Source organism: Aotus nancymaae, unplaced genomic scaffold (genome assembly GCF_030222135.1).
Source record: "Aotus nancymaae isolate 86718 unplaced genomic scaffold, 86718_ANA_hifiasm-v0.15.2.pri h1tg000006l, whole genome shotgun sequence".
Lineage (NCBI taxonomy): Eukaryota > Metazoa > Chordata > Mammalia > Primates > Aotidae > Aotus > Aotus nancymaae.
Window position 1 is genome coordinate 77,721,918 of NW_026988417.1, and position 18,250 is coordinate 77,740,167.

At 35.1% G+C, this 18,250-nt stretch overlaps 1 protein-coding gene across 6 annotated transcripts in view; it reads right to left on the reverse strand.

Annotated features, from left to right (window-relative positions):
- Positions 1-18,250, reverse strand: part of WDFY3 (WD repeat and FYVE domain containing 3) — a 284,809-nt gene that overhangs the window by 105,792 nt on the left and 160,767 nt on the right. For all 6 annotated transcript variants that reach the window (XM_064368830.1, XM_012437733.3, XM_012437736.3 and 3 more), the window contains 9 exons: positions 17,866-18,047; positions 15,613-15,844; positions 14,101-14,261; positions 10,969-11,080; positions 8,573-8,763; positions 6,994-7,146; positions 3,550-3,623; positions 3,309-3,470; positions 1,813-1,907 (listed from right to left, as the gene is read on the reverse strand). In XM_064368830.1, the coding sequence (XP_064224900.1) occupies positions 1,813-1,907; positions 3,309-3,470; positions 3,550-3,623; positions 6,994-7,146; positions 8,573-8,763; positions 10,969-11,080; positions 14,101-14,261; positions 15,613-15,844; positions 17,866-18,047 (1,362 nt within the window). The remainder of the gene's footprint in view (positions 1-1,812; positions 1,908-3,308; positions 3,471-3,549; positions 3,624-6,993; positions 7,147-8,572; positions 8,764-10,968; positions 11,081-14,100; positions 14,262-15,612; positions 15,845-17,865; positions 18,048-18,250) is intronic.

The following is an 18,250-nucleotide window of genomic DNA, read 5'->3' on the forward strand; positions in this document are numbered from 1 at the left end:
GGTTATTGAATTCAATGGACAGCTAATAAATATGGAAACCAGAGACATTTTTTTCCCGCTTTGTTTTTTTTTTTTTTTTTTTTTTTTTGAAAGAGAGTCTTACTCTGTCACTCAGGCTGAAGTGCAGTAGCACAATCACAGTTCACTACAGCCTCAACCTCCTCAGGCTCAAGTGATCCTCTCACCTCTGAGTAGCTGGGTCTATAGGTGCACACCACCACACCTGGTTACTTTTTGTAGAGACGGAGCTTTGCCGTGTTGCCCAGGCTGGTCCTGAATTCCTGGGCTCAAGCGATTTACTTGCTTCAGCCTCCTAAAGTGTTGGGATCATAGGCATGAGCTACTATGCTCAGCCCACATATTTTTTATACTTGAAATAAATACATTATATATTTCAGCAATCTTTAAAGTACTTTTACTACCTAATTATAATGAGTCAGCCTATATTAATTTAGAACTTAGAAATAATCTTTGCATTTCGTTGGATAATGTAGTAGTTAAAAGCTTAGAATGCTGGTTTGGACTACCTGGGTTCCAATATAGTCAATGGTATGATCTTGGATAAGTTTCTTTTACTTATTATCTTTCTGGGCTGCAGTTTCCTCCCTAGGATAATAATTGTAATAGTTTCCTCCTATAATAATAATTATAGTATTACTAGTATAATTAGAATAATAGTACCTATCTCATATGGTTATTATAAAATTATATAGAACACTTACTAAGTATTCAGTAAGTGTTATTCGTTGATCTGATCTTTATACGTTTCATCCGCTGCTAATTTGCTTCACCAGAGAAATATCAGAATTATTCTAAATGAATTGGCAGTAGGTAACTGTCAGGGTCCCGAACCTGTCACTAACATACTGTGTGATTTGCAGCAAGTCACTTAGTTTTTCAAATCTCTCCATCTCTCCTTTGAAAATCGTGATCACACCACTTTCTCTTACTCATGAAGCACAGAAGAGGCTGTGCTTGGGAAGGACAGACAACATGGAGAACCCCTTTGGGAGGAAGTGATACTAACAGTAGTTCTTCTCCACCCTCTAGGTGGATGGGGTTGTATGGATTTAAGTGAAACAATCTATATGATATGAATTGGGAATAATGTTATACAGTGATAATGTAAATAGGCTAAACAAATGTAAGATTCTGTGAATTTAATTCTAGACGTCAATCTAAACAAAGGTCCTTTCAATGTTTTCCAAGCAACTTTCCTGTCCTAGCATATACAACAGGAAAAACATATGGGAACAGAGGGGGAAAAAATATGTACTAAATGAGGAAAGGTTACCAGAAACAGTGCTTGTCATGGACCCAGGAACTTAGAACACATGAAATTATTTTTATTTTATACCTATACACACTTTTTCCCAGTGAATACTACAGATTTAACAGGGAAGTGAAAATAATAATAATACAGATAGATATATGGATGTAATTTAATTTCGCAAGTATCATGTTTCTGAAGAGAGATACATACATTAAAAAATCAAATAATGTTCAAATTACATTGGAAGAGTTCGCTATTTAAACCAACATTGCTATGAATACTCTAAAAATAGAAGAGATTTTATTTTTAAAGTAAAATTCATACCCTATTAAATTTTGTAGGTAATACTGTAATTCTGCATATTGTATAGGCTTGATATAAGACAAACACATTAGAGAAAGGCCAAAAAATGTAATATAAGGAGAAAAGTTATACATATATAGTCACATATAATTCAGGTCTAATTTGGGCCAAAAGAAAAAAGAGGTATAATATTTATAGTTCACCACTATCTTCTCCAAGCTTCAGAATCAACTTACCAGTGTCAAGCTTCTCTTCATTATTTATTTCCATTACTACAAATTTCTCACAAACTGCAAAGGTTGGCAAAGTAGAAGATATAAACTGGCCAAATCTTTAAACAAAGGAAAACAAGGTTATGGATTTTCTTTTTCCTCTTCCCAAAACAAACAACAAAGTACAAAGAAACAAAATACAAAGAAATAAAAACCAAATAGTACTTATCTTAACTAGCCTTTTAAGGACCATTAGGTGATAATATTTAGTTTGCTTCCTCTTGTACCATCCCAAGTAATATTATATAAAATAATGCTTTCAAAATATGGGGAAAATACAGTTCTTCAGAAATACGAATTCTTTAATATACTAACATGCAAATGGTTTCAAAAACCAAAGAATATCCATATTTGAGTGTCCTAACATTATCTGGATGGATCCATCGTACCCTAGAGGTTAAGAAACTTGGGTTTAGGTATATAATTAAAATCCTGGAGTCAGGGGAACAGGAGGAGAAAAAACATCCTGACTCTATCACTTTCTAACTATGTGACCTGGGGCTTTGTTTATTTATAAAGTAGGAAAAAAAGCAAAAAAAATGTACAGGTTTAGGTAATAATTTCAGCAAAGTGACCATTACAATGCTAGGAATTGCTTTAAATATACATTCTTGACATAATAATAATTATAATTCTCCAAAATAATTCTTAAGCTCCAGTTTTAAACCTGTCACCAGGTTTAAAAACATGTTTTGAAGGCAAATGAATAAAAAAAGTGAGTGATTTACAAACTATATAGATTAGAGATTAGTCTATGAGAATAATTGAATAAATAGGTATGATTTCACCTAAGATACTTGGTAGATCACATGAACAGTAGTGACCAAGTCCAGTTTAAGCAATTCTCTATTTGAAAAATACTCAACTGTGTAGTTTGTTTTTCTTGTATTCCTTCTATAATCCCCAAATTTTCCAAAATGGGCATTCCCATGTGAATATAAGAACATTTCTACAGAAATGTCATCAATATGTCTTAAACCACATTATCTGCAAAGTAATACTTACAACATATAAAAATTGTGAATATGCAACAGTAAAATACCGCAATCTGAGTAACAGAGAATAAAAAATAGAAGTGGGACACTCATCGGTTAGGAGTGTGTATGTGCATGCTTGTGCATGCACACTTAAAAATTAGCAAGACTTAGGAAATATGATTAGGAATCAAGAATTCCTAGACTGAACACTTTATACCCAGGCCAATTTCATTGAGCCAATTCCTACATCTTTTCTCACCAAGATTCTATTATTCACTAGTGGCAACAATTAGCTTTGCTCCATCAAGGCACGATACTGTCTCACTGATGTTTTCCATGCCTCACAAATATTTTGAATAGTATTAACATTACAGGTGTTATTACACAGCCATAAAAACCAATTACATTCATCTCATCCATCTTAACTTCATTGGTACTTTTAGTTAATAAAAAGACAAAGACAAAGACAGAAGTTTTTCCTACCTGAGCAGATCATTGCTGTTGGGAAAACCTTGCAATAAGAAGCTCAGCACATTACTAATAGCAGCAATAGTAGGCTGGGATAAAGACATATCCCGAAGAGTCAGGAGCAGCTTTGGGATTAACTGGAATTCTCTCATTAATTTGGCATTCTTCGAAGCTTCACTATAAGAGAAAGAAGGTTTTATATACTGTACTATCACCTTTTCTATAGCTGAATAACTAACTGCATGGGTACTAATACCTGGACTCTGTGAGTAGTTCAATAAAGTGTTCAAACAAAGAAAGATGAAGTTCATATGGTGCATGGAGCCAGACCTATAATAAATAAAAACAGTAGTGTATTTAAGGTTAAAAAAAATACCCCAAATGCCAAACCAACAAACATCAATACAGCGCACGGAACTTATTTCACTTACATAGTTATTATTTTGTAAAGCTCTATAAAACCATTTACATGCAGGAAAAAATCATTATAAATTGGCCAAAAAAAATGACCAAAATGATGGAATTATCACATTTCTAAAAGCTATTACAAATATCCTCCATATGCTAAAGAATGTAATGAAAGCATGAAATGATGAGGAGCCAAATGAAAGAGAACCAAAGCCCCAAAACAAACCTCTGGACATGACAAATAAAATATTTAAAATGAAAAATACACTGTATGGCATTAATAGCAGACGAGATACTTCAGAAAGACAATTCAATAAACTTGAAGACATAACAACAGAAATTATTCAGAATGAAGCATAAGAAAAAACACTAAAAAGGAATGACCAGATTTAGTGTATTAGTAATTTGAAACAGTATCAAGCAATCTAAGATATGCGTAATTGGTGTCCAGAAAAGGGAAGGGGGTGCCAGGAAAAATTGCTGAAGAAATAATGGCTAAAAATTTCAAATGTGATGAAGATGACAAATTCACAGATCAATAAACCCCAGCAGAAGAAACATAAAGTAGACAAAGGGGACAATGAAATGACTGACATCTTTAATGTGTGAAAAGAATAAAAACAGTCAACTAGAATTCTATTCCATGCAAAAATATCCTTCAAAATAGAAGAAAAAAACAGAAGCCTTTTCCAGATGAGAAAATTTACTGCCAAAATTTCTGTAATATAGAAATGTTAAAAGAATATCTCTAGGCAGAAAAATAACCCAAGATAGAAATGTAGATTATGCAAAGGAATAAAGAATATATATATGGGGTCAAATAGAAAATAATTTTAAAATGTCTTTTGAAAATAACTGATGATTTAAAGCAAAAATAATCTAAACTACTGTAGGAATTATAAACACATAGAAGTAAATGTATACAACAATAGCATAAGGACGGAAAGGGAGAAATGAAAGTCCTTATTGCTAAGTATTTATAAGGTATAATATTCTTCAAAGATAGAATTGTTTTAGATGCATATAATAAATTCTAAAACAATCACTAAAAAATTCTGTATGTTATTGCAATTATTTTACTTTTATTTGTCAAATACTATCCTAAAAATTTGGTAAATTAGGTATTTATTGACTACTTGTGGTTTGGAGTAATTAGGGATGCTATATGAGGCCGTAAAATGAGCAATGTACTATAAAATAAACCAAACATGTATTAAGCAACTAAATTTCTGATGTTTGTGTATAGAGTCTTAATCAGAAATCTGAAACTGAAAATAATCCTTGATTTAAATGTTTCAGTTAACAGATGAAAACAAGGTCAGGCTGGGTTAGGCAGGTTCTTAGTGTTTCCACAATTCTTTCTGTCTCCCTTTATCTCTGGGCTTTCACAAGTTAAATTATCTATTTCTTTGTCTTTTTCTTCTAATGGACTAAATGCCTTCAGCCGTGAACTCTTTGCTTTTTCTTTTCACATCCTTAGTAACTAATATAGTACTTGCCTCAAAAATACTCAGCAAGTGCTTTCTAAAAGAATAGGAGGTTTAGGTATTAGAACTTTGAATACTAGACTGAGAAATGTGAATGTGTACTTTATTAGTGTAGAAAAGGAAAATCATTGGAAGTCCTTGAATAAATGATATGACTATGCCTTTGAAAGAATGAGGTCCCAAGGGTATGTATGTAGGACAGCCTGAGCAAAGAAGAAAAAGAAGTGATAGTTATCCTAGTACGAATAGGAAAAGGAGAAGAATTGATTAGGGCTTGAATTAAGATATAGCAGTAGAATCAGAAAAGGCAGACTATGAAATGTGAAAGTAGAACCTGTATGACAATATCAGACTCTTTATAGACAGGGAAGAAGAAAGCTGATGTTTTCAATTTCAAGCCATGGTGACCAGGGGAATAATGGTGTTATTAATAGAAACAGAGAAGTTAGAAGGAAGAACTAATTTGGGGAGGGATGCTAAGTTCAGTTAAAGTGTTGCTGGGACATAAAAATGGAAATGTTGAGCAAGAATTAGAAATAAGTCTGGAATTCAGATGTCAAGGTTAGAGATTTAGATTTGAAAATCAACTCCATGGAGATCAGGCAGTCAGCCTCAGTGAAGAGTTTAAGGAAGGAAAACAACAAATAAAGGAAAATTTAAAAAAGTAAAGATGGACATGTTTATATCAAATAATGAAAACATCACAGCAAGAAAATAATAGAAAAAATAGTAGAAAGACATAAGAACCAGGATATTAACAACTGAGTCAGCAAAGGAAGTATAACTTGAAAGCATATGAGAAAAACAGACTACAGCCAATACTACTGAGAGCTGGGGATACTGAAAACCAAGTACAGGCCATAGATTTTTATTTACAGGGAAGCTTCTAGTAAGATCTTTGAAAATACAGTATCAAGGTACATTGTTTGTGAAGGATTCAGTAAGTGACAAAACAGAGCTTACAGTAGTTGTGAGGAAGAAGAGTTAGGGCCTAGACCTAAGAGTTAGCAAACATTAAGTGCTAGGCATTATTCTGGGTGATAGCAACACAAAGACAAAGAAGATAAACATGATCTCCACAATCATAAAGCCCATAGATCCTAGAGTTTCACAGGGATATATTACGTAAGTTTAGTATATAGTGACTAACATGCAAAGTGCTGTAAACAAGAAATTAAATGAAAAAAGGATATGAGTGATTAAGTGTTGTCTTGAGAGGACAGAGCGTAAGCTGATATGGTAATAAGTAGAAATGAAAATGCCTTTGAAAGAATGAGGTTCCAAGAGTATGTAGGACAGCCTAAGCAAAGGAGATAAAGAAGTGATAGTTATCCTAGTATGATTAAAAGAAGAACTGATTAAGGCTTGAGTTAGGATATAGCAGTAGAAGCAGAAAAGGTAGACTATGAAATGTTACCATAAAATGAATGATATTTAACAATGCAGCTGTAACCAAAATTACAGATCTAGGTCCTATTTATCAAGGAAAAGTTTCTATCAGAATCGTCTGATAAAACTATGTTTGACTCATGCAATGCCACTGGTAGCAGCAAATTAGCTAGTTAGGTATATGCACTGCACCATTTCACTTCTAAAATGTTTGCAAAATGGAATATCCTTGGAGAAAAGGAACCCTAGCATTATTCTACGTTTTATATTTTACTAAATTATTTTTATATTAAACATGAACATCATAAAATTATAGGACTTAAAACACATTTTAGAGATTAAAAACAGTTTATAATCATATGAAGTAAGAAATGCATTCACTGATTATATATTGCCAATTATGCTTATATACATACTTCAAAATCACAAAGGAGGTCCTGGAAAGCAGTTGAATTTGGAATAATGGAGGTCTCATGTCCACTATCAACAGTTCCCACCAAAGAAAAAGTTAGATGGAGGATGTGGCTATTAAGAAGGGAACGTTTCTTCTTAAGAAGCATTGCCAGCAACTAGAAGAAAGTAATACCAAATGCTGGTTGATAAATCATCATATATATTCATCACACACACACACACACACACACACACACACACACACACACCACTCAAGAATACTATGCAGATGAATTCCTGAGATTTCTAACCTTCTAAATTTTTATGACAATATAACATTAGGTAAAATCTGAAAAACAAATGAATCCTAACACTCTGTTACTAAAATATTCACTTTTACATTTACCCTTTCGATTCCAATATAAATATTTAAATAGTTATCATCATGTGCACAAAACTGTATGTGTAAAATTGTATGCACACGATAGTAACTACTTAAATACACACTTTTTCTCTACATAAAGTATGTTTATTCTTTTGCAATACAGTCTTCATAATTACAATTTTTAAAAGGCTAAATGATGATAGTCTATGGAATGCTTAGAGTATAATTAGTCATTCTCTTATTACTGGTATATTTAGATTGTTCTGTTTTTTCATGATAAACAGTACTTCAATAATCATTTTGAAAGTTTTGCAAAAGAAAACACTTATCAAAATAGTGTAATTAAATCTATACAAAACAGTAAACAGTATATTCATTATCATTCATTATCAATAAACTAATGGCTAAACTTGTAGAAGGTATTTACACTTCATCTATGATAGAAGATTTTAATCTTGCTTCAAACATTTGTTCCTCTTCTTACAAGTGACTTTTTGTCAATTCTGGTATAGACTGTGGATACATGAATATTTCATATTTTTCTTTTTTTGAGACAGAGTCTTGCTCTGTCACCCAGGCTGGAGTGCAGTGGGCAATCTTGGCTTACTGCAGCCTCCGCCTCCCAGGTTCAAGCGATTCTCCTGCCTCAGCCTCCGATGAGCTGGGATTCTATGTACATGCCACCACGCCTGGACAATTTTTGCATTTTTAGTTTTCAGGAATAGCAATGGTACGTTTACTATGTAGGGGCTTTCACATCTCCTGATTAAGTAACAGAGATAAAAGGGTGTGAGGTAGAGGGGAGAGACAACAAAACAGGAAAAGCCTTGGATCTACCATGGATTTGGCAATCTTTTCAGGAAGGGGGAATAGGACCCCATTTCATTTCATTCCTATTTCCACAGAGAAAAACAACATTGAAACCAGCCAACCTTTGTTCTGAAAATATATTCAATGTATTAAAGCTATATTGAAATAATGTAGCCTAACTAAAGTGTTTAGTAAGATTTGATAAGATAGGAGAAAAAGGATAAAGCAAAATAAAGAAACAATACATATTTTCATTTGACATATATTAGTTTTCATAAAACGAATGGCTTTTTAAGTTTACTTGGACAACATAATTCTTCCCGAGTTTGAAACAACATGAATGATAATGAAAAGCAGAGTATTTTCAGTGCCAGGTGAAGTGAAGGCAAAGTTTTACAGTTACAAACCTGGTAGCCCTTGATTCTTTCCATTTCTTTGCTGGCTAGTGGGTTACTCTTGACCACACAAACCAGGGCCTTGACTGCTGCATATAACCCTTCCACATCAGAGGCCATGGCCACCAGGCCCAGGATGGCTGCAGCTCCACCAATGTACTGCAAAGTAGTGGCAACAGGCTTAGGGACAAATGTTCTTACTCCTGATTAAAAGATAGTGAAAAATAATTAAGATAAATTCCCCATGTGAACAAGAGATGTATATATCATCTTGACAAGTTTTTAATTAGTATTGTTTTATTTTAAAAATATCTTCTGTCTAAAATGCAAATTCTAGGGAAAGCACTACAGGTAGAATTTGAAAGAAGGCAATAAAAACTGCTAATCTACATTCTGTCACAGAAGATTGGGTGTAGAGGAGTGGGCAGAGAAGAGCTGGGCTTTATAGCAAGCACAAATGTTTCTACTGTGTAGCTTTGGGCTGTACTCAAAAGTATGGAGGTCTTGAGAATGCATTCCTGAGTAAGTGAGAGTGCCTTACTAGCTTCTGTTAGGGAATAAACTTGGGGAGAATAAAAATCACTTTAACTCTGTGAACTGGGGAAAGACTTGGAGAAGTCATCATGGCAGGGATGATACATTTCCTATAGATAAGCTAAGCAAAGCACATTACTGACCATTACCCAAAGCTTCTCTTGGTTAAGTAATCTGAGTAATAGTACATCAGTGACTTTAGTGGAGCATAAGTTTATAGAAACACAGTCCTGGAACTGTGTGTCAATTAAAAAAAAAATCACACCTACAATCCTAACATTTTAAAGAGGCATTATTTGAATGTCACTTACCTACTGATCAAGACTGAGTTTAAAAAAATAAAACTAACATGCATATTATATTTCTATGTGCTCTGTATTCACAATACTTTTGTTCCTTCTTTCCTTTTTGTTTTTTGAGACAGGGTCTTGCTGTCACCTCGGCTGGAGGGCAGTGGCTCAGTCACATTCATTGAAGCTTTGAACTCCTGGGCTCATGTTGAGGAGGATTGTTATCTTCCTGTCTAGGCCTCTCAAAGTGCTGGGATTACATGGTGTGAGCCACTACGTCCAGCCCACAATACCTTCATATATTATGGTGCTGGATTTTGAAAACTAGCTCCTAAGGTAATTAGGGCCAGTATAACTAGTTTATAGATAAGAAAACTGAAGTTCATAGAGCTTAACTGTATAGCATAACGTCACACAGTGAGACAAGAGGGGCTAGAACCTAAGTCTCAGAACTATTCACTGCTCCTGCTCTTTCCATTGTACCACAGGGCTGCTATACTTTAGAAAAGGACATACCACAGTTCTCAGTAAGTAGTTTTTGAATTAAAGAACACTACATCATGTGCATTGAATTCTGATCAGCACACTAACTTTTTATTAATCTAAAAAGGGACCAGTATTATATACTGGCTTACACATTAAAAGGCACAATCAATGGTTCTGAATTTTGGATGGCCTGATTGGTTTATGTCTCAAGATCCTATCTAACAACAACAACAAAAGTTGTAAGTAGACATATACAAGGCTCTGTAGAATGTCTACTCTCTAAACTTTTATTATAGTTTGAGTCATAGTGTTTATACTCAGAAGCTCTTATTTCTAGCTCATTTCTAAATCAACAGAAAAACTCATGAGCTATACCAAACCATGAAACAATTAATAATAGTTCTGAATTTTGATACCTGTCACTAAATGTAGTTTGAAATTTACCTAAAAATTACATGAAATTATATAGTCAGTGCTCATCATTACTGACAACAGGAAAAAAGTGAGTGAGATTTTTAATTTTATTTTACTTTAAGTTCTGGGATACATGCACAGAACGTGCAGGTTTGTTACATAGGTAAACATGTGCCATGGTGTTTGCTGCACCCATCAACCCGTCATCTAGGTATTAAGCCCCATATGCTTTAGCTATTTGTCCTGATGCCCTCCCTCCCTTGGTCCACCTTCCTTGACAGGCCCTAGTGTGTGCTCTTCCCCTCCCTGTGTCCATATGTTCTCATTGATCAGCTCCCACCTATGAGTGAGAATATGTGATGTCTGGTTTTCTGTTCTTGTGTTAGTTTGCTGAGGATGATGATTTCCAGCTTTATCCATGTCCCTGCAAAGGACATCATCTCATTTCTTTTTATGGCTGGATAGTATTCCATGGTATATATGTATAAGTTAGTGGGATTTTATGTAAGGTTATTATTTTAAGTTGACTGGAAGTTGAGATTGTTACATTTAATCCCTAAATATTGCATGTACACTACAGGTCAGTGCTATAAAATATGAACTTAAATACTGCCCCTGAAGTGAGGAAAGTGAATGCAAACTTGAAGGCAAATAAAGAAGTTTGAAATAACAAAGTCCACTTACCCAAATATCCAATCAGAGCAGCCCCAATTGTCCGTGCAGATCCATTAAGATGTCCTGCTGAATTGTGTATCAACTTCACAGGAGTGGCATTCTCATGTGAGGAAATGCCTAACTGAAAAATAGGAAAGGAAAATAATGTAATTATATAAGAACAGTTTCAATGTTTTGATTGGAAAAGAAATCAAACACATGAATGATAACATATATTTCTCTCCTTCCTTATCAGAATACTGAAAAATGAACATTTATGTTCAGCCTAGTGGCTCATACCTACAATCCCAACACTTTGCAAGATAGAGTCAAGGGGATCACTTGAGCCCAGGAGTTTAAGACCAGCCTGGGCAACATGGCAAGACCTCATTTCTACTAAAATGCAAAAAATTAGTCAGGCATGGTGGTACGTTACTTAGGAGGCAGAGGAGGGAAACACCTGAGCCCAGGAGGTGGAGGCTACAGTGAGTGGAGATCATGCCACTGGCACTGCACACTCCAGCCTGGTTGCATTCACTTTTTGGAAATATACAAACACCTCCAAAGTATGGAAACTAGTAGCAGGTAAATTAAATACAATTTACTAAGATAAAGATGGCAAGAAGATCTTGAGACACAGCTTCAGGGGTCTTTCTGACTAAAGTTCTATGGTAGTTGAAAGGTTATCATCACTAATTGCCTAACAGTATTTCAGATCAGTGAACATATTAGCTTTATTCCATATCCAAGTAAACTCTATTTAAGTTATTCAAGAGTTTATAGATAAAACATGCCTACATAAAGGAATCTTACATTTTGTACACTCACACATATACAAGATCTATTTTCAAGGAAAATATAACTTTAATTTTGTTGTTCACTATAGACTAATGTACAGTTTATGTTCCTTAGAAGATATGTATATGTATCATATATATATATGTACACATACACACACACACACACACACACACACACACACATATATATATATATATATATACAGACAAAACTCTGCATAAGAGTGGTCAATACTTAAAGTTCCTGGTCTTTTGATTTCCTTTTCCTTGGACTTTGCCTTTGATAATCAGCCAAAACGGCTTATCAAATTCACTGATGAGATCACCTTGCTAAATAAACCCCATAGTCAGTCCTCACTTCTCATCTTAGTGTGACCACTTAAAACATTTCCAAAGTGAATCCTAGATCTTACAACATTAGGCCCTCCTGCTTTTTCTCCCTTCTCACTGACTGCTACTTCTCAGTCTTTTCTGGTTCTTCTTGATCTCCCCAACTCCATAACACTGGAATATCCCAGGGTTCAGTCTTTAAACCTTTTCAGTTCCCTATCTACATCTAGGCTTTGGTGAATACATGTAGACTCATGGCTTTAAACACCACCTGTATAAATGAAATCCAGATTCACATTTCCAATGGCCTTGAAATCTCTGCTGTGATGTCTAATACACTTCTCAAACTTCCAAAACAGAATTCTCAATATTTCCCCCAACTCTACTTTTCGTAATTTTCTCAAAATCAGAAAACATGACTCCATTTTCCCAGCTGCTCAAGAAAAAACCCTGGACTCCTTAACTCTCTCACCTTCCACACCCATTTCACATTTCATCACCAAAAACTGTTAGGTCTACCTTTAAAATATTCCTTGAGGTAAGTAGAGTGGCTCACACCTGTAACCTTAGCACTTTGGGAAGCTGAGGTGGGTGGATCACCTGAGGTCAAGAGTTCAAGACCAGCCTGGGCAAAATGGTGAAACTCCATCTCTACTAAAAATACAAAAATTAGCTGGGTGTGGTGGTGCTACTCAGGAGGCTGAGACAGGAGAATCGCTTGAACCCAGGAGGTGGAGGTTGCAGTGAGCCAAGATTGCACCATTGCACTTCAGCCTGGACAATAAGAGCGAAACTCCATCTCAAAGAAAAAAAAGGGAGTCGTGGTGGCTCAGGCCAGTTGTCCTGGCGCTTGAGGCGAGGCTATGCATTTGAGGCCAACCTGGGCAACATAAGAACCTCTCATTCATTAAAAAAATAAAAATAAAATGTATGTATATGTATATATATCTATATGTATGTATGTGTGTGTGTGTGTGTGTGTATATATATATATATACACATAGACATCTTGAATCTGATCACTTCTTGTCAACACCACTGCTATTGCCCAAGTTAAAATCACCATAATCTCTCATAGGAATTATTTATCGTATTGGTCTCATAACTTGTCTCCTCACTACTGCCTTTGTGGTGATAAAATGTAAGTTACAACATTTCCCTCCTATGTCTGGAATCTCATAAAGCCTCCTATCTTACTTCATCAAAGCCAGTGTCTTTACAATTGCCCCTGGAATCCTAAACAACCTAGGGCCCACCATCTCTCTGGGCTCCTCTCCTACTGCCCAGGCCTTCTCTAATTTTACTCCAGCCACATTTGTCTCCATGGCAGACACGTACAGTACTTTTCTCTGGGCCTTTGCACCTGTATTCCTGGAATACAAAACACTCCCACACCCATATGTATATCCCAAGCTCCCTATTCCGTGGCTTGTTACCTCATCCCTGTCAAGTCTTTGCTCAAAATTCACCTTCTCAGTAATGCCTCCTTGGACCACCATATTTAAAACTTGAAGCTTCTCTCTTTCCCCTTCCCTGCTTTATTTTACTGCATAGCACTCATCACCTTCCAACATACTTCATGATTAGGTTATTTCTTTAGGTATTATCATCTGTCTCTTCTACTAGAATGTAGAAAACATAAAAGCAGAAATTTTCTTTTTATCTGCTGCTATGTCATGAACTAAATGTTACCTGGCATATAATAGGCCGTTCATTAAAAAGTTGAATTGTAGCCTTAAAAACAGTAATTGTTTTCATTAGTTTTTCTAAAGTTAAATTTCTTAATTGCCAATATAAACAAAAAGTTAATATGAATTCTGTACTCATAACAGAAACTGTCACTTTTCCAAATTAAGTTACATATCTACATGTGTTTTGGCTTACATCTGAAGTCAAATTAACCAAACATAAGCAGTACATGAAAGGTATGATATTTAGCAATCACTCATAATTGGGTAGTATCCATATGAGGCTCTGAGTTATGTTCCCAGTGAGAATCAACCACAGTTCACCAAGAAATCATTCTGCTTACCTGCTTAGCAACGGCTTTGCTATCCAATTTGTTATACACTTTCCGGATTCTTGCCACTGTTAGGGAAGACACAGAGAGTGCATAGAGGCCAAATGACACCTTCTCCTCTGGTACTAAGGACACAGGGGATGGAACTACCCCTTCGGATTTTGCATCTTTACCTTCGAAAGAAGAATAATTCTTTTCAAAATCATCAGTGATTCTCATCTTAAAACAAGTTTCTGATTCTTATTATCATTTTTAAATGAAGAGGTTTGAAAATCTTAAAGTAGAATAAGAGAGGTAAATTTAAAAAATATTTTACTTAATTCTCAGCTCTTCATTTCTTTAATTAAAAAATGGAAAAAGATATCTAGTCATAGAGTTCTACATTCTAAGTGCTACTCTTAAAGCATGTTTAACATATAGCACAATGTAAAGGAAGAGGGAAAGTTTTAACTGTCATCTGACAAATTATAAAACATGTCCCCCTAGATTCAAAGGAAAAAGGAATGAAAATGAGTAAAGTCCCTATCAGCTGTGTAGCACTATGTCTCCTCCCTAAAAAGAGCACTCAGATATGCCTGCCTGTATTCTTCTAGACAACACAGCAGAGCAGTTATTAATAAAGGCATGTGTTTTAAAGCCACATGGCCTGAATTTGAATCTTGCTTTATCACTTAAAAGCTGTGTGACCTATATGTCTTTGTGCTTCAGTTTCCTCTTCTGTGAAATGGGAACGATAATGACAGTATCGAATTCACAGTGTTTTGAGATGAATAAATACATGTTAAGGGCTCAGAACAGCTACATCCTTCATGTGTATCGACTTATTTAGCACAAAATAAGTGCCCAAGAAGTGTTAGCTTTTATTAGATACCATCTAAATTAAGATAGAGTGAAAAGATAAATTACTAAATCATAGGATTATTACCACTTAAAATATACTTGTCCTAAGTCTTCTGAGATTCTTAGTAGAATCAGAACAAGGGAGTGGAAGCCACCATTTGCAAGGAGTACTACCAAGGAACTGCCAGCTTAACATCAGTTTCTTTGAGTCTAAATTTCTTTTGGGAGAAAGGATAACAAAAAGTAGACTTGGAGTAAAGAGATGAAGAAAAATAATATTAACTCTTCTAATCTAGAGAATATATGTGTGTGTTTATTGAACCCACCTGTTCTTTCTTTAACAGGAGTGGCTATACTTTAAACTGCTTCATTTAATAGGAGAAAGCACAGAAAGAGAAGATGGTCACAGTTAGACTCCTAGAGGGCATAGGCCTACATCTCAGAGCCAATAAGAGAAACTAGATAATGAGTGATCAGGCATAAAGATAAAGAATCTAGAAAGTGCAGTATGATCAGTGGAGGAAAATATTTTAAATAGGAGTGAGTATCCTGCTGAAGAAGATTAGAGAAGCAGAAGTCTCTTTTCCTAGATAAACAATATGTATAACTTCATACACAGACATGCATCTATACTGCAGCAGTTAAGTTTCATAAAACTTCAAGAACTAAAAATAAGTTACTCACATGGCATACATACGGCCTGAAAGCTTCCAACATAATTTGGTCCAAGTTCATAAATGGTAGTAATATTTGAAGAAGGTAAAACTTCTTCTAGAAAATGCGTGGGTCCCAGGCGCCAAACCAATGAAGCAATTTGGCGTTGGGCAGGTGGAGTACCAATGTAGGCATAGACTGTGCTCACCACTGGTGGATTTGCAGAACCTGAACCCCCCGGAGTACTGTGAACATAATGAAGCTGTAAGGAAGACAAAAGAAAATGTGTGAGATGTGAACACTTTCCCCAGGAAAATAACTACTTCAGCATATGTATTTTCATTATCCCAAGGTCATACAACTTCACAAATGCACAAAAACATTTGGCGTTAAGAAACAGGAAGGGCAAGGGATGATACCAGGATCTGTAACTGAGGACCAGATATAGCGGCTAAAACTTTTATCCAACTCTCTAACACAGATAAACTCTTTAATGCTAGCAATGACAATAACCAAATATAGGGATACTGTCACTGGCTGGTTTGCATATCAAGTTAATGATGCTTTCTCTGAAATAAAGAGAGCTTTCCACTATGTAATTAAAGTAGTCTTGAAATTACGTATGCTACCTTCAATGCAAGTCTGCTAACTAAAATTACTGATAAAAAGTGTTTTATAGGGATAAAATACTATAATAAATGTACAATTAAGTACTGTGTAAGAGATAAGGAAATTAAGTTGCTTTTTCCTGCTGAAGCAATGTGATGGGATAAAGGAAATTTCCATTAATTGTTTTGCCATAGTAACATCTTAGCTTCAGATCCTAGTCATTATTCTGTATATTAAACAAAAGTTCTTGGTGATGTTAATAGTAAAACTGTGAAGACCAACATGTGAGCTAGAGTTGATTTCACAATACTGTGACTACTGACAGGGACAGTGATGATGATGATGATGATGTAAATAAATCGACAATAAAGTTCCTGCTGCTCAACTCTAACAGCTGAGGGTATTTTTATTTTTAATATCACTAAAATTAATGAAGGAGCAATATACTAGAGAATCTACAAGCCCATTTCAAATTCAATCATGTATACAAAGAAATCAATGACTATTCCACAAGGTACATTTTAGGGTTTATCATATTGAAACACAATGTCACAATAAAATGTTATCATCAAGGAAGGAAATCTATTCAAAGAAGCTGCTGGTTTCAGTGCTTTTTAAATTTTAATTCACACACAAGTACAAACTTTGTCTTTGTTACTTCTTTCAAGTGATATTGCTCTAAAATGGATACCCGCTTGTAATCCTAGTACTTTGGGAGGCCGAGGTGTGTGGATCACCTGAGGTCGAGTTCGAGACCAGCCTGGCCAACAAAGGGAAACTCCATCTCTACTAAAAATACAAAAATTAGCCAGGCGTGGTGGCACACACCTATAGTCCCAGCTACTTGGGAGGCTAAGGTAGGAGAATCGCTCAAACCCAGGAAGTGGAAGTTGTGGTGAGCTGAGATTGCGCAACTGCACTCCAGCCTGGGTGACAGAGCAAGACACTGTCTTAAAAAAAGAAAAAAAAAAACAAAAAAAGCAAAGCAAAGCAAAATAAAACAGAATAAAATAAAATAAAATGGATACTATGTTTTAGAAGTTAAAGAATTTTCAGAGCTTGTGAACTGAGTTCTATAGAAAGTAACTAGCAAGATTTATTCTCATTCAGAAAAAGGAAGTTTCACCTTTTTTTTTACTTGCTGCATCAACTCTTTTTCTCTCTTCTAAATACTATAGCAATCTAGAGTAATGTTTATGTACTTATTCATTCAAGAAACAATAAACTGAATACTATTATCATTATCAGGGACTAATCTGGGTGATCTGAAAACAAAGGAAAAAAAAAACAATTCTAGCTCTAAAGAATATAAGTCTTCTGGACTAAAATACAACAACAGCAATGAAGTGACAAAATAGTGTGTTCACTGTTATTTAGGAATCCTTCAAATGGTTCCTCTTTCATGAAAAAGCACCTAGCAATCTTGCTTAAGCTCTTGCATATTCAGAAACTTCTTTAGTATCTATAAGCCCTCATTTCTATTCTTCTCTAATGAAATGATAAGGATTAGCCACGTGAGTCTAATCTATTTTTCAAATGGGTACTGAACATCAACTTAAAATTAAGATAGTAATCTTAAAAATATCCCTGTAAAACACACACATACACAAATACCTCCCCACCCCCACAAACTACCTTCAAAGCAGGCAGATTTACAAGTGCATGTATGCTTACCTTTACAGTGTTAACAAGCTGTCCATCAATATAGAGGGCTGCAGTACTGTTTTTCAACATGCCTTTGCTCATCACCAGCACCAAATGATGCCACTGTCCCTCAATGATAAGCTCTCCACATCGAAAGCGAGCACAGCATGGGAGAATCTCATAAAATGAGGACTCTTCACTAAAATCATCAACTGAAATAAAGGGAGGAAGCCATAAAAAACCTTTCCCAATACCATCCCTATTCAAACAATTATTCATATCTAGATCAGCATGTTTTGACTTTATGTTAAAACAAAATGATGATGCAGACTGATTTGAGTAATAATAAAACTCCAGAAAAAAAAAAATGGTAATGCTGGCTGGGTGCGGTGGCTCACGCCTGTAATCTCAGTAC